The sequence below is a fragment of the Peromyscus californicus genome, unplaced genomic scaffold (assembly GCF_007827085.1).
Source record: "Peromyscus californicus insignis strain IS unplaced genomic scaffold, ASM782708v3 Scaffold_7__1_contigs__length_154581171, whole genome shotgun sequence".
NCBI lineage: Eukaryota > Metazoa > Chordata > Mammalia > Rodentia > Cricetidae > Peromyscus > Peromyscus californicus.
The window spans coordinates 15,930,131-15,945,968 of record NW_026294595.1 but is presented as its reverse complement, the minus strand read 5'-3'; the positions used below and the strand labels follow the sequence as shown (position 1 = coordinate 15,945,968).

At 47.6% G+C, this 15,838-nt stretch overlaps 1 protein-coding gene across 6 annotated transcripts in view; it reads right to left on the bottom strand.

Annotated features, from left to right (window-relative positions):
* Pax8 (paired box 8) overlaps nt 1–13,754 on the bottom strand; it is a 59,396-nt gene extending 45,642 nt beyond the window's left edge. For all 6 annotated transcript variants that reach the window (XM_052725172.1, XM_052725176.1, XM_052725173.1 and 3 more), the window contains exons 1-2: nt 13,645–13,754; nt 13,203–13,310 (exon numbers count right to left, since the gene is read on the bottom strand). In XM_052725172.1, the coding sequence (XP_052581132.1) occupies nt 13,203–13,227 (25 nt within the window). In that variant the 5' untranslated portion in view covers nt 13,228–13,310; nt 13,645–13,754. The remainder of the gene's footprint in view (nt 1–13,202; nt 13,311–13,644) is intronic.
* Between the last annotated feature and the right edge of the window lie 2,084 nt (nt 13,755–15,838).

Genomic DNA, 15,838 nt, shown 5'->3' with positions numbered 1-15,838 from the left:
TCCAGTAGCCACCTTACTCTGTTTCAAAGCACCTGGGTTCCTTAAGTGACCAACATGTGTGGACTATATCATGTACCTAGAAAGAAGGGGCATTGTTAGGACAAATCAGAGCGAGTCCCAAAGATGCTCTCTGGCGGAGAGAGGCAAGTGGATCTCATCATTTCATGTAACTGGAGAGGCATAATCTCTGTGTGGACATCAGACAAGTTCCCCTTCACACCAGTGCCAGCTATTGTGACATGGATTAAGTCAGGGCTGTCAGATTGTTCTACAGCAAACACCTTGAAGCCGCGAGCTTGACGGCACTGCTGAATCAGATCCTGGATCCTGGGTCCCCACCAACAGACACAGAAGTTCACAAGCAGAAAAACTTACGCCTTCAGCTCGAAAGTATTCTGTCTACAAATGCACTGTTCCCTGCTAGCACTTTAGGCTCTCTTGTATGGATGCTACAAGAAAATGCTGTTTGAGAACTGCAGACTTATGAAAGTGATAACGATTTGTTCTCTGAGTAAACCATCTTGCTTGCGGTAATCATAAACACTGCTCTGTGGGTGTTTTCGACCGTCGTGGCCTCATATGTTCCTGAGACTTGCTAACTTTCCCCGTTCCCTTTCGGGTTTTCTCCAACAGCCACCTGTGTAAGCTTGGGTGTAGCTGTGTGTGCAGGAGGCTCGGGACAAATGCCAAAGGGCCCCAAGAGGAAGAGCTGCTCCAGAATTCCAAACCAGAGTGTCATGTTAGAGACGATGGTCTCTTCTGAGCAGGGGATCCTGCCTGGACAGCATGCACTCAATGCTCCATCCTCAGGGTACAAAAAAGCTGGACTAGCAAACAGTAAGTCCTTCAGTGATTGCCACTAGTGACTATCCAGATCAGGGAAGATCCACCAAGAATTCCAGGGAGCTAGTGTTGTTAGAGGTGGCTACTAGCAAGTGACCACCTGTCGCTGAGCCTCAGCTGACAAAAATAACGCTGAACCCGAGAGTGTCTACTGAACCTCCATGATCACCCATGTTCTTTAACTTTGTAAGGAACTGCGGTCAGGCAATTAGGACATGTCTAGATAAACCATATTCCTCTATTCATATCTGAAACCATAAGCTACAAACCCAAGGTGGTATGGGCTATTTCTCCATGCATAAATGAACCCACAGTATGGAGCAGAGTCCCTGGGTAGCTTGGATTCTGCTTTCCCACTCCATCTACTATCATCTTCGTGCAACTGTGGGTTCAACCGAGACATATCAGTCACACCTGTAATTTCATAGCTGAGTCTCTAGGGGTCTCTGAGAACAGAGGGACTTCTCTTTCCCATTTATCAGCTGCAGTCCTAGGGCAGTTTCTAAACATTGTCAAGTCTTATTCCCAGTGTGTCTATGTGTGTAAGAAGGTAGTAGTACAGGTCTTTGTGTAAACTCATATCTACCAGCATATGTGGTATGTACATGAGTGTGTGTAACCAAGAAGGAGGACTAAACTGAAAATGGTCAGGTGTCCAGACTATAACATTTAAGTAGCCACTCCCTCATTCTTAGAACTGGCCGTGGCCTTGCAGGAGCCCACAAGAAAGTGGTTCGTGTGCCTTTATACCTCTCTCTAGTTCCAGGTCTGGTTGTATGTGTGTGTCTATGTATTAGGTGTATCAGGTGTGTGTGTGTGTGTGTGTGTGTGTGTGTGTGTGTGTGTGTGTGTGTGTGTGTAATATGTGGGCATCTAAGTGTCTGTGTGTCTCAGCAGCTCTCACTGGACTTCAGCCTATGAGGGAGGCCCTTTCTTCCCATTTTCTAAATCCTGCTCACACAGAACAGGCCACAGACAATACATTCTCTCATCTTAAAGCCTCTAATCCACCCTCTCCACACTTTAGGGTATACTATAAGGCCCCTTGAGAGAGCTCTGGTTTGTGAGAAGAGGTTCGCGATCTGCCACAAGGACTGTAGGACCCGAGTCCAGGTGTGCAAACTCTCAGTCTTCTGTCACTAAAGTGTGATGACAGAGCCTCATTTGTGACTCCCCTTGACCTTAACTCTTCCAGGGCTAGTTGGGCTATTTAGTATAATTAAATCCTATGTAGTTCTTGTCATGTGTGTGTGTGAGTGGCCTGACAGACCCTCAGATAGCTCAAGCCTGAAATGTAGGAGTCACAAAGATAAACACCCCATATGCAATGTAGATTATAAACAGCCACAAAAACACAGCACCAGGATTTCGTGGGGGGACTGGGGAAGAAGAAGGAATTAGAAAGCTTTACAAGAGGGTGTGGGTCTGCTGAAGATAATTCAGATATGGGCAGCAAGTGGGTCACAATTGATTGACAAAGTGCTCCTGAGCTCACACAGTATAAGCAATTGGGAAGAGCTTCAAAGCTGGGCATGCGTGACCCTAAAGACCAACCTTTTAATCATACCCTTTTATCCTTTACCGAAGGGAAACTTAGGTTCTCTGGGCTCAAGATGGGTGATGTCTGTGTTGGGCAGATTGACGAACACAGAAAAAAATAGTCTGCAAACAGTTAGAGGTGTGCAGATGCCAATGATGGGTGGCAACAGATGCCTGTCATAAAATGAAGGCACCCACAATTGCCACCTCCATTTTGAGGCTTCTCAAGAACAGAGTCAGTGTTCGAATGAAAGAACAATTGTGTCTACACTGCATGATGCAGAGAACAACTTCTAGAGGGATGGGATCAAAGAGCAGCCTGGGCAGGAGCAGGACGTGCTGCGGAGCCTCAGGTATTCCCAGGCAAAGGACCCCTTCCAGCTGGTAGAGCCTAGCATTTTAGCTCTGCAGAAGTGGGCATCTGTCCATGATGCCGGCACCTATAATTCTGTCTCATTTTGAAATGCCCAGCCATATGGAGATGAAACTCCAGCGTAGACTTCCCTGGAGCTTGCTGGTCCTACCCAGGCTCCCAGGCTACCTTTTTGGAGCAGAGCACTTCAGGGACCCACCAGACCACAGAGGACCACAGGAGGTTTATCTGTCAACAGTGATGATGAGGTTGCTCTCTGGTGGCTGTTCAAGATAAATGACCTGAGCTTCCTGGTGCTCCCGACTGCCCTGTTTGTCAGTGTTTGTCCTTGTCCTGTCCCTGAGTTGTTTTGCCTGCTTATCCCCCATCCTGGTTTATTCCCCATCCTGGTTCTACGGGTCTCTTCCCTTTAAAGGGATTCACAAGATCCATTTCCTTGCCCTGAGTAGGTACCTCTCATGTCTTCATGATGAAAGTTCAGCCATTCACCTTCTGTGTCCTGGCCACAAATGCCACCATCACTGGCATGGTGCCCTGCACATGGCAGGTAGCACTCCATGTAGGCTAGTTAAGCTGAAATAAACTGCTGTCTCTCAGATTCCAGCTGCTTCCTAGGTTGACTCGAGTGCTGTTTCTTGCCCACGTCGCTCCTCCTCATTCCCACTCCAGAGTCAGAATCAGAGGCCCATAAGAAAATGGGTCTGTGAGTGTGGGGCGGTCACCCCACAACTGCCACTCCCTTTCTGGGGCTCCTCAAGAACAGAGTCAGTGTTCGAACGAGAGAGCAAAGCCAAGCTGAAGTCAGCAACTAGCGCTCAGTACCCAAGACTTAAATGTCAACCAGGGTTTGCCATCGGGCTCCAACTGGATTATTATTATGCAAAGCAGCAAAGGCAGAGGCAGATAGAGAAGGAGGTGGGGAGAAAAGGGAAGAAATCAGGAAATTGGTGATTTTTAATTTCTGAAAACTAAGTGATACGGGTCTGTATTAAAAACAAGTTTCTAAGGCAAATGTTGGCATGTCCTGTCTTAGCTGCATACACAGCATAGTCGCTAAGACACAGGGGCTCCCAGGAAGATTCCATTAAGACTCTAGCGCAGTGGTTTTCAACCTTCCGAATGCTGCAACCGTTTAATACAGTCCCTCATGTTGTGGTGACCCCCAACCATTCAATTATTTTTGTTGTTACTTCATAACTGTAATTTTGTTACTGTTATGAATCATAATGTACATATTTTTAGAGACAGAGGTTTGCCAAAGGGGTCGTAACTCACAGGCTGAGAACCACTGCCCTAGAATGTTCTGGATTCCAACCTAAAGTCCACAGGCAGTTCATTTTATTGAAAGCTCAATGCTCCTGGTACTAAGCTTTCTTGCAAAATGAAGCAAGAAGTGGTTTTCTAGCTAGGATAGTGTGACAGCTGACAGTGACCTCAGGGATCTTAGTCGACACTTCCCAAGTATCCTTTTATTTTATCTCAACATTCCTGTACGAGGGGCCTACTGGTTTGTCTACGTGGAATACGAAACGGTCTCTCCTAAATCTATACAAGAACAAAGTTTCAGTCCTGGGTTCAAGTTCTCCATTTGAAGTCTTGGAAGAACTCCTAAAACAATGTATTTTCTGGAAATGTGTCCTGGACACTCAATACCCTGGTGGCCATGACATGGAACATTTTTTTTTTTTTTAAGTTTGCTTGCCTGGCATACAGGAATCCTGGGGTTTGATCCCCACCACCTTATAATCCAGTCGTGATAGCTCATGGGGCATTCAGAAGGTGGGGAGAGAGGCCTCAGAAATTCATGCTATCCTCCGATACTCAAACTACTTAAGTCTCTTTTTATTTTTTATTTATTTCTATTTTTAATTATTTTATTTTATTTCTGGCTTTTTGAGATAGGATTTCCCTGTGTTGCCCTGGCTGTCCTGGAACTCACCCAATACACCAGACTGGCCTCGAACTCACAGAGATCCGCCCGCCTCTGTCTCCTGAGTGCTGGGATTAAAGGTGTGCGCTGCTGCCACCACCTAGCTCTTAAAGTCTCCTTTTTTAAAAAGTGAATAAAAAAGAAAGAAAAAAGAAAAAGAGAGAAATCTTAAGTAGCCACTATGTGCCATGGTGAGGATATTAATTTCTTTTGAATATATATATATTGATATATTGAATATGTATTATATATATTCATTTGAACATTAGATTTACATATACCCTAGAAGCCCTGAAACATCCCCCAATTTCATACAGATAAAGTAATCAAGCCCAAAAAGACAACAGACTTGCTTCAGGTCACACAGAAAGAAAACAAGTAGGCCCCAGGTCAAGAACAAAGCCTCCAGGGCTTAGCCCCCTCCTGCTGCCTGCAGAACAGGGTCTTCCATGGGGGAGGCTGGAACAGGACCCTGGCTTCACAGTCATTTTTGGAAGTCCCTCAGCCTCTTGACACCTCACAGCCTCTGAACTTATCCCAGGGATAATAGTTCTTCCCCTGTCTCCCTCAGATATTGGAAACACTAAAGAATAAAAATTACAACACAAACAGAGGGTTGGGTGTGTGCAAACACACCGTTCACAGGAGACAGCGGATTAAGCCATTTCCCCCTTAGATGCGTCATTCAGCCAGACCAGTCTGCTGCCCTGTTCTGACAGTGACAATATGTCCCAGCAGACTAATTAGAACTAACAGCCAGGTCACTCCAAGGCCACTTGGGAAAACAAGTGAAAAAGACAAAACCAATGGCCCCAGTGGCTGAAGACAGAAAGAGGGAGAGAGAGAGAGAGACAGAGAGACAGAGACAGGGAAGGGGAGGGAGGGAGGGAGGGAGCAAAGAAAAAGATAAGGGAGAGGGGGAGAGGGAGAAAGGGAGAGAGGGGGAGAGAGAGAAGGGGTAGGAGCTAGAGATGGGGGAGAGATGCCCTTTCTTTCAGTTTCTCTGCTTAAATCAAATCATCACAAAAATTGTAACCAGCTCAGCAGCTAAATGAAGAGGTTAAAACGAACCCCATTTTGAGCTAATGTTACAAAGGAACTCTGTAGAGGCTCCATGGGAGAGAGAGAGAGAGCTTTGGCTCTGATGCCCTGAGTGAGAGACCCCAGGAAGCTGCAGAGGAAAGAAAATTCAACTTGGAGAAAGTGTCCCACACCCAGTGCCCCAGGGACATGGCCAGGAGACTGGATGCCCAGTACTGGCCCTTGGCAAAGTAGGAAGGGCCTCCAGGAGACACCAAAACTGTTTCTATCACAGATACTGACTCACCGCTCCTGAAGCAACCCCAGGCACTCAGAGTAAATGTGATTTTGAGCTGCTGTGGGAGGGAATAAAGTTTCCTGTGGGCTTTCAACTTTCTTAGGTGCCCGATGATGGCCTGTCTTCAGGTACAGACAGAGATGTGGTGATAGTTTTGGAAGAATGTGTTTAAAAAAGGGCCCCTCCCTTTGCTTCGGCTAATGGCTGACCCTTCAACAATGTTCAAGAAGTTCAGAGAGAACTGAAACACTTCCCTCCCTTCACAGATGGAAAGACAGAACCATGCTGCAGACAAACACATTTTAGTTAATTGCTAGAGACTGGGGGACCTGGCCAGGAAAATAAGCCGACAGACTGAGGTCTCCAGCAATCCCTGCTGGGATAGGCTCTGCAGCCTCCTCACCTAGTGTTCTGAGTTTCTATCAAGTTTTTAAGTGTGGGCCACCCATCTACGGCTACCAAGTTTTGATGAGCTGGCTTTTGGGTGGAAAGGGAATGGACTGAGATCTGCCTCTCTGTCCATGAGTTCCCTCCACGTCTATAGAAACACCCATGGCCATACCTGTCAGGCAAAGTCCCGAGAATTAAACCAGATGATGGATGTGCCTGCTCTCAGTACAGTGCCACACCTGTAACAGTCCTTGGAGATGAAAATCTCAGCTTCCTGGCACTGAGCTCCAGGGAAAGTTTGGCTCTCGGAACTGATCCTCCTTCTTTGGTCACAAAAGCAGCATTGCTTGACCAGGAGGGCCTGCACGGATGGCTGTGCAGAGCCTAGGTGTGCGTGCACTTGCAGTCTCACAAGGCATTCGGGACCACCGAGTGGGCGACTTGGGAGTGAATGTAGACAAGGAGCCCAAGAGTTCATGAGGGACACCTGAACTTCCCTACCCTTATCCTCGGACAAAGATGCTGATTCTACCCAGACCCCTTTCCTAGGGAAAAGATCTTCAGTTGAGGCAAAGCTAGCACTCAGTGACAGGAATGAAGAAGAGTTTACCCAAAAACTTTACCGTGAAGATTTTTTTCTGCCCCCTACAAAATAAATATTTGATCATCAGGCCCTCATGAAGCCATGGGAGTGGACTGGAGGGGAGTTTGGAAATCCAAGTAGGCCTACTAGCCTGACTCTTAACCTGAGAAAATAATCATCTCTCTTCACAGACGTGCTTTAAAGCATTAAATCTGTTAATGCAGATAAAAAAAGATTGAAGCCTCTTCCCACCTGTTTGGCTTCAGATACTCCATTCCAGGTTTACTCTGGTGGGCTGGGGGAACTGGGCTTGGCTAGCTTTCAGGGTCCCAGAGCCCTCTGATGGTTAGTCTTTGTACTTTTTACCTCAGAGAGGCTCATTTAACTAACATTGCCTTAGGAACAGTCTTTGAACACGTTTCACATGCCTTGACTCCCTTCTCCCAAGGAACCTGGGCTAAGCAAGGCATTGCCATCTGAATCCAGAAAGAAACATGCACGATGTGAGGTATGCTTTCTACATACGCATTTTGGACCCTGAAGTTTCACCTCGGAAGGAAGTAGGAGCTCAGGAGGGGAAGTGCCTCAGCTAATACCAACTTACCAACGCAGGCAAAATAATCCACAGTCTTGAATGTGAATTCCTTCCGTGCTCCCTCCTTTTAAATCTCTCTCTCTCTCTCTCTCTCTCTCTCTCTCTCTCTCTCTCTCTCTCTCTCTCTCACACACACACACACACACACACACACACACACACACACACACACACACACACACGTTTCTTTTATCTTTTGGGTCTCATTCTCAGACTCTCAGAGCTCAAAGCTCCGAAGCTCAGCTGAGAACTCTGGCCCTCCTAGCATTGGTAGAGTGGCTTTAAAATGCTCGGAACTGAAGGAAGACAGACCAACTGTGGCGAGAGAAAGTAAACACATCCATGTACCAGTCAACTCTGGCGAGCGAGCCTTGCTGACATTACAAACTATAGTTCCTGCCTGGGCTGGAGAGGATGCTCTAGCAGTCTGGGTAAGGACCGAAACCACAAAGCAACCTTCTCCCCCTTGGCTAGCTGTTCCCCAGAGGAGGCAGCTCACTTTTTTTTCTTTTTCCTTTTTTTTTTTTTTAAACCTGGTTTAGATGTTCCGAAGCAAAGCAGCCAACTGCATCAGTGTGTGCCTCCTTGGTTTCATGTTTAGAAATGTATCAATAAAATAGGGAGGGCAGCTTCATTCTTTCTGCCCTGGCAGGTTCCCCTTCCTGCAAACTCTCTATGTGCAGGTGAAACTTGTCAGTCAAAGAACAGGGATTTTCACACACACAAAAAAAGAGAGAACTCAATAAGGGCATAATTCGATATGAACATTTGAGCAACCTTTCCTGCCGGGAATCTATAATTGCTATACTAGCCGTATGTGTATGCATGTGGGCACGCGTGCACGCACACACACACACACACACACACACACACACACACACACACACACACACATTGTTTTTATGAAAGCCAATTAATAAATGCTAATTCATTCAGGCATATCTCCACTAAATTACTGTTTCATTTAATTGCAGGGGAATTTTCCATTACTAAACTCTCCCTTGCTGATTTTTTTTTTGCATTATTTATATATTTTTCCAGCTTCACTAATAGTGAGGTTGGTATGTGATATTATCTGCTGTTTGTACGTCTTAAATTTCATTTTCATTTGAAATGTTTCCTCATTCTTGCAGCTCCACATAATCTTGGAGAAACAGAATTAAAAGCAGACAAGATTTTATTTTTTCACATAAATGATTGAAAAAGACACTGGCTGAAATTAACCTGATACGAGCGTATTTTACATGATTATATTCCTCTCTTCCTGAGTTGCACAATTCCTGAGTGTGTGTGCTTGGGGGGGGGGGAGGCAGGGAGGGAGAAAGAAAGAAAAAGAGAGGGGGGAGAGAGAGCTGGGTTAATTCAGGAATATCTTCTTAAGTCAGTAAGCACACATCTGCCTATGAGAAGCATGCATATGCAGAGACGAGGCTTTCAGAAAAAATAAAAACAACACCCAAATCTTTGTGTATGTTCCTAGAACACAATGTGTATTCTTTTTTTGGTTTCTCTTCATAAATTTTCAAATCAAAACTTTGAAAGCTAGATGCCCAATGTCTTAACCAGTTGACTGCCCAAGAGTTTGCCTCCTTTTAAACATAGAGAAGAGGGAGCTTGAGGTGATGTTTAGGGATGGCTCAGGAACTGTGGTAGAGAGTATATGTTCAAAAGAATGAGTCCTGAAATCAGGATTTCAATTTTTTTTTTTTTTAAATTAAAGATCCTAGTCACCTGCACTGGGCCACCTTCTTCCCAAAGTAAATGGTGTGCTTTTATCACTTCCTGCCGTCTCCTTCCCTCCCTCTCCCCATCCCATTCTGTCCACTTTCTTTTCTTTTTCTTTATTCTTTCCTGTCTTTTTCTCTCTCACAGTACAATGTGCTGGAGGTCAATGATTAAACTGTTTACTCCAAGGTTTAGGTATGAGACCGCGTGTCACCCACCATAAGTAAAGTTTCACCTTTACACCCAGCTCCATCAATAATTACAGAGAGCAAGGATGCTGTGAGTAAATCATCCTCACAATTAGCTCTTAACAAAACCTGATTTTATCTGTTCCGAGAATTCCAAGTTCCATTGATTTTACAAAAAAAAAAAAAAAAAAAAACCAAAAAACTACAAAGCAGAGGGAACCTGATCCAAAATGAAGTAGGTGCAAAAAGGGCTAATAAATGTATCCATGGAAAATGTGCCCGTAATAGCTGCACTCATTGAAATTGGAGATACGAGGCTCTCATGAAATGTTCTGATTTGTTATATTAATAGATGATCTCCTTTGAACCAAAATGATTCTTAATAATTAAAATTCCATGGTATCTATTTTTATTTTGTTTCCTTCATGTTCTTTGTCCTTTTCAGGAAAAAAAAAAAAAAAGGCAAAGTCCTTTTGGGTGTAGATTGATAAAATTAATTAACTTTCCTTTTACTCCAAAAAGGTCTCAAATAAATGCTTCCAATAGACATCAAAAAAGTGTCAATTAGAAATAATTACTTCTTATCAATCAGTAGGGCAATTAAAGTGACAATGCTTGAAAAGATACTTATCTTAAAACTAATTCACAAGGCAACTAAATTATCTCCTAATTAACTTGCAGAGGGTGGGAAGCTGGACCATCCTGAAACAAAGATGAATTGAGGAACCCCAATACCTCTTTATATTCCTGGACACCGGTTCACCTCTCAAGAAAACCTTTTTTTTCCCCCTTTTCTCCCCCCCCCCCCCCGCCCCCACCCTCCCAAGTCAGGCAAGAAACCTGGAAAGAGCAGTTCCTTTCTGGTTGAGTTTTTTCCATCTCTTTCCCAGGAGGCATGGGCTTTAGGTGTTTAAGGGCAACTTTGACACGATCTCTCCCTTTTTCTCATCTGCCGCTAGAATGATATGTTTTCAGGACGGATGACGCAGGGGACAGTTTCTCCACAAGTATTTTGACTATGACTTTTAATGACAACCTGCTTGCTTTTCACGAAACTCCCTTCTTCACGGAAACAGTATTTATTTACATTTTAATATTTAAGTGGCGCCGATCATTTCTCATGCTTCTTTCAATATATTTTTTAAGCTTCTGTTTTTAGAGAATTTTGTCCCCCGGTGCAACAAAAAATCCTGCGGATTTACAGGACGCTCAGCCCAACGCTGACCTACAGATGTCAAAATAATTCACTCGGAGCACAAACTATCCTCGAGACTAAAGCTGTAAAGATGTTAAGACCGTTCCGCAAGACTAGATTAGCCCAGGATGAGTGGACTGTGAAGGGTGAGCCGCCTCAGTCTGAGCGCCAATGTGAAGGAAACTTTTGCTGGGCAGCAAGGATGGCTGGACCAGGGGAACCTCGCCTGGCCTGGCTCTGGCAAAAACCCAAGAGGTCTCTTGTGCTCTGGAGTCTGCTCCACAGAAAACTTATACCCGCAGACTCCACAGCCGCAGGCAGAAATAGAAGTGCCAGCAGATTTGTGGACCAGCCGCTAAACCTGAAGACTGGGCTTATCTAAAAACCCAGAAGGGTCAGCTACGAATTCTTCTCTAAATAAGGAGCACGACGTCAAATACATGATCAGAAAAACAGAGCATCTCTGGTTCAGCTTTGCCTACACAGGGATCAGGAGAGAGACGCGGGACAGATTTGAACTATTGGGGTTCCTTTAGGCATTTTTAATCTTTTTTAAAAATCGTGCTATATGGATGGAGAAAGTCTCTCTTCCTCTCCTTCTCGGTTTTATTTCTTCCTTTGTTCGGAGGAGGGAGAAAAAGAAGCTCCTTTGGCTTTCTCCGACAGAAAACTACCTGGTGGGGAGGGAGACAGACGGGGAGACAATCACACCCAAGGGCGATCTGCATCTGAGCTGGTGGGGAAATGCCTATCTTTCAGCAACTGGGGCAGTCGTTGGTTGAGAATAAAAAGGTAAATCATGCCTTTTGTCTTTTCCTCTTTTATCTCATTTATTCTAAGGAGTGTTTTTAGAACGAAAACAAGCCAATCCGGAAAAATTCTGACACCCTTATTTCTTAAGCAGTGTTTGAGAAGAGTTTCGTTCATCCTCGGGAATTCGAGGTCTGAGAATGCGCACTCTTGTCACCACCGGAAAGGTCAGGAGGAGGTCGAAGCAGAGTGAACCCAAAACGCCAAAAGCCTAGCTAGAGAGGTTAGCAGCAGCCAGACCACGACCCCGCTGGGCCTGGAAAACCACCCAGCTCCCGGGGCAGAGGCGATGTTTGGCTAAAGATTAGGGGGCTAAAATTTTGCCCTGGTCTTAGATAGTGGCACAGGGGCGCGCTGGGTCTTCAGGAGCAGCCGGACCAGGGGTGCCAGGCAGCTTCACTGGCGGCGCCAGGGTAGCTCGGGGAGGTCTCCACGCCGCTGCAGTCCCTGAAGCTGTCCTAAGTCGCCAGGACAGCTAAGATCGCTAGGGTCCCACTTTGGGAGCGGGGAAAGGGGGTGGGGAGTGAGCATCCCTCTGTCTCCTCCACTGCTTTACAGCCAAAGGGCTTAGGAAACCTTTCCGCGCCCTGAGGGTTTGGTGGTGTCCCTTCCAGTGCGGTCTGGGCCCTCCCAGCCGAGACTGCGCCGCACAGTCCGACTCTGGTAGCTAAATAAAGATCTCAGCCGCGCGGAGCGCGGGATCCGACCCTCCTTATTATAACAAATGTCCCGTTTGCTGAGCGCGACTTCATATTCGCGGAGAATTCATCTGAAATATTGATTTCCTCTCACTTGGCCGACCCAAATCGATCGCGATGAGCCCTGGCCCCATAAATCGCTTTCCTCGCGCCGGACCTGGCTCCATCCATCACCGCGGGCCGAGTCGCGCCTCCGCCAGCTGTCCGCACTGGCCGTGCGACTGGGTGGCGGGCGTCCACCACGCTAGCCAGCCTGGACCCTAGGGGTCCTTCCCCGAGCATACCCTGGCCCGGGCCGGGAGCGGGCCGATCAGGGACAGCTGCAGGGAGCTTGGGAGGTTTTGAAGGCCCTGGGCTGGGGCGCAGGTGGGGAGGAAAATTGGGATCTTTTGGCGGCCGGCGTAGTCTGCGCCAGTGGAAGCCCTGAGCGTGGGTCTCCGCCTGGCTCAAGCCAGGTAGGAAGGCATCCAGAAGCACCATAGTGCGCCACCGTTCCCAGATCCCCAGTCCCCAGACTCTTTTTTCCGTGGGACGAGACATGCATGCATGGGGGTGGGGGGGGGGGGGGCTGGCGCTCAGGGCGCCCTAGGAGAATCTCGGGAAGAACTGCTTGTACCCAGAGACCAAGGATTAGGGGTCGCGGCAAGTCTAGAATCTGCTTGGCCTAAGGCCTGAGAGCGTACAGGATGTCCACCCTGTCCATTGGCTGTGCAAGATGGTTGGAGGGGTGCAAAAGACAACCCTTATGACCCCACAGATAACCCCCTCACTGCTTCCTGTGGTTCTCAGAAACCAAGGCCGAGAAAGGACAGCTTGGGCAGATCCAAGAACTGGAGAGCAGAAAGGCAGTCCCCAGTGGAGAGCCAGGCCCGAGGCGCCCCCAGTTGCGTCCCCACACAGGTGGGTTCCGCCAGCCTGGAGCGTGAGCTCTCTCGCCCTACCCGCCCAAGCGCACACACCGACGCACGGCGGCGCGGCGCGAGGGCTGGGGGTCCTGCCCCTCCGCGGTCCTTACCGGATCTGATAGAGTTGTGAGGCATCGCCGGAGAGTCGCTCGCAGCCTGCGGAACACTCCCGGCTTTCTTACGCAGGTCCTAGCGGCGCCAGCTGCCGCGCTGCTACCCTGCATAAACCCAGGGCAAAGGGCATGAGACTGGAGGCCCCAACCCCACATCCCCTCCCCAACCCAGGTCTTTTGATTCCTATTGAGTGCCAAGAGTAGGAGATTTTTTGAGTAAAGTGAGGTCAACCTCAGCCTGGCCTAGCGAATGCGCTTGTTGGGAGGATCCATGGTTAGGAAGCCCCAAACCCCGGCCAGGTACCCTGTCCCTCCATTGCCCTTGCCTCATCCCACTTAACTTGAGAGGGGAAAAGCTGCTAGACTTCTTGGGATCCTCTCCTTTCCCACAGGCCAGCTGTTTCCCAATCAGCTCCCTTCTAGCCTGTAGGCAACATACCTGGCCGGCTGGCCTCAGGCCCTCTCTGCCTGGGTCTGCCCCTGAGGGTGCCCAGGGCCCAGGCGTCTCTTCTTCCTTCTGAAGTTTGCTCCCATCCACCTGGCATCGCCAACCAGTTTTATCCCGCCGAGGCCCTGGGAGATGTGTCTGGCGAGGCTCTCAGGCCGCCGATTGGCTGGCTGGGTGCAGGGGGGTGAGGGAAGGGGAGGATTTTGCAAGGGGGACATGGCTGAGTGGACTCAGGAGTTAGAAACATTCGCTGGAGCTTCTGTTTCCAGCGGAGGGAAGAGAGGGCGGCTGAGTCCTAACTCAGCAGGCCAGGAAATACTGGGGGAGTGGAAGATGAAAGGCTCAGGGCCCGAGGATGTGGTTCTTTGGAAACTCTTGGGGTCACTGACCACCAGAGTGAGCTCAAGGTCGCTCTGTGACACCCAGGAACCCTCCTCTGGCCCTGTTCATGGGGAAGGGACCTTTCCCTTTCTGGGTGAGAACTTCGGTATGAGGGCATGGGTCTTCCAGTAGAAGCCCACTCATGCAAGATGGCCTTGCTTGCTGACATGGCCCTCTCTAGAGCAGATGCCTGATCAACATCAAGCCACTTTCTTTGGGCCGTAGAGATTTGTCCACTACTAGGTTAAGGGAAATGGTTACTACTGAGGCCATAGGCACTCTTCTCTCTTCTCCAACGTGCACAGCCATCAGCTCTCTCTTTCGTTCTTTGGAATTAGGAACTTGGGAGAGGCGTTTAAAGGAAGCTGTCGAGCCTCGATTTCACCTTATCCTGTGCCTTCGAGAAGGGAAGGGTGAGCCGACCCGTGGCAATGATACAGGAGCCAATGGCTTCTGTGATGTAGGAGGTATTCTTTGGGAAGGTATAAGGGGCCCTAAGTGGTGGCAGTGGCTTCATGGTTATTCTCTTTGACACTGAATCCCTGCTCAAGGGGACATTGTGAGCACGTGGGAGCAAATGTTCTGGAGAGCCCACAGGCCAGTGAGTCATGCCCCTCCTCTACCCACCAGCAATCTCAGACTAGATCTCTGGATTTAGGATTACAGCTGAGAGGACAGCCCCGTGGGGCAGGAGGGACTGTTCTGCCTTGAGGGGTAGAATAAAGTGCTGGACTGGGGAGGGAGCCAGGACCGGGGGAGTGGACTCTGGGATGTTCAGGGAAATGAATGCATACATATGCATGGCCTGTGTATGAAAACTCACAACTTTTTGAATTAAAAAAATAAGTTATTTCACAACCCATCTATCCAGTCTCACATTTCAATTTAGGAGAAATCTAGTCATTCTGTGAAAAAAAAGAGAATGTGTGTCTGTAAACGAATCATTAAAGGGCTCTAAATGAAAGCATCTAGTGCATTCTTGTTTTAAATGCTTCTGTGTTGTTATTTAAGACTGCTCTACAGTTCTGGAAGGTCCAGATAATCTGACTCTGCCATAATATCCTCTTGGGGAGAGAAGACTCAACTGTGTCCTAATGGACATGGATCTTTATAGGACCTAAGGACCCCGGGGCTATTTTGCATTTCTGCTCTTGCCCTTCCATTGGGGGAAGTTGTGGGGTAAGCAGGCCACAGCAGAGATCAGAATCCACAGAGGCAGTACTCCAGGCTATCTGAGAAGCCTTGCCCACAGGGTTTTGAAAACCTCAGAAACTGGGCAGTGGTGGTGCACGCCTTTAATCCCAGCACTCGGGAGGCAGAGACAGGCAGATCTCTGTGAGTTCAAGGCCAGCCTGGACTACAGAGCAAGATCCAGGACAGTAACCAAAACTACACAGAGAAATCCTGTCTCAAAAAAACAACAACAAAAACAAACAAATAAACACACACACAAACAAACAAACAAAAAACCTCAGAAGTTCCACCCAAGCCAAAGGTTTAATAACTATTAAAGCTAATGAGTCTATTCTGGCCAATATTCTTTTTACTGACCAACAAAATAGTCTTCTTTTCTTCCATATTTAGGCCAACAGCAAGTTATTGCAATATTCTAATATGAGAATATGATGTGCACCTGCACTAGCTACTTCTCAAGGAAAAACAGGCCCACATGCCTCACGGGTACCCCTGCTTCAGGCTGCAGGGGACACAGATGGCCGGAAGGACACTGAGCAGGGTTGATCTTCTAGAACCAACCAGGAGTAAGAACACCATGCCTTGTTTTCTAATTACTGGCTTCCTGCAA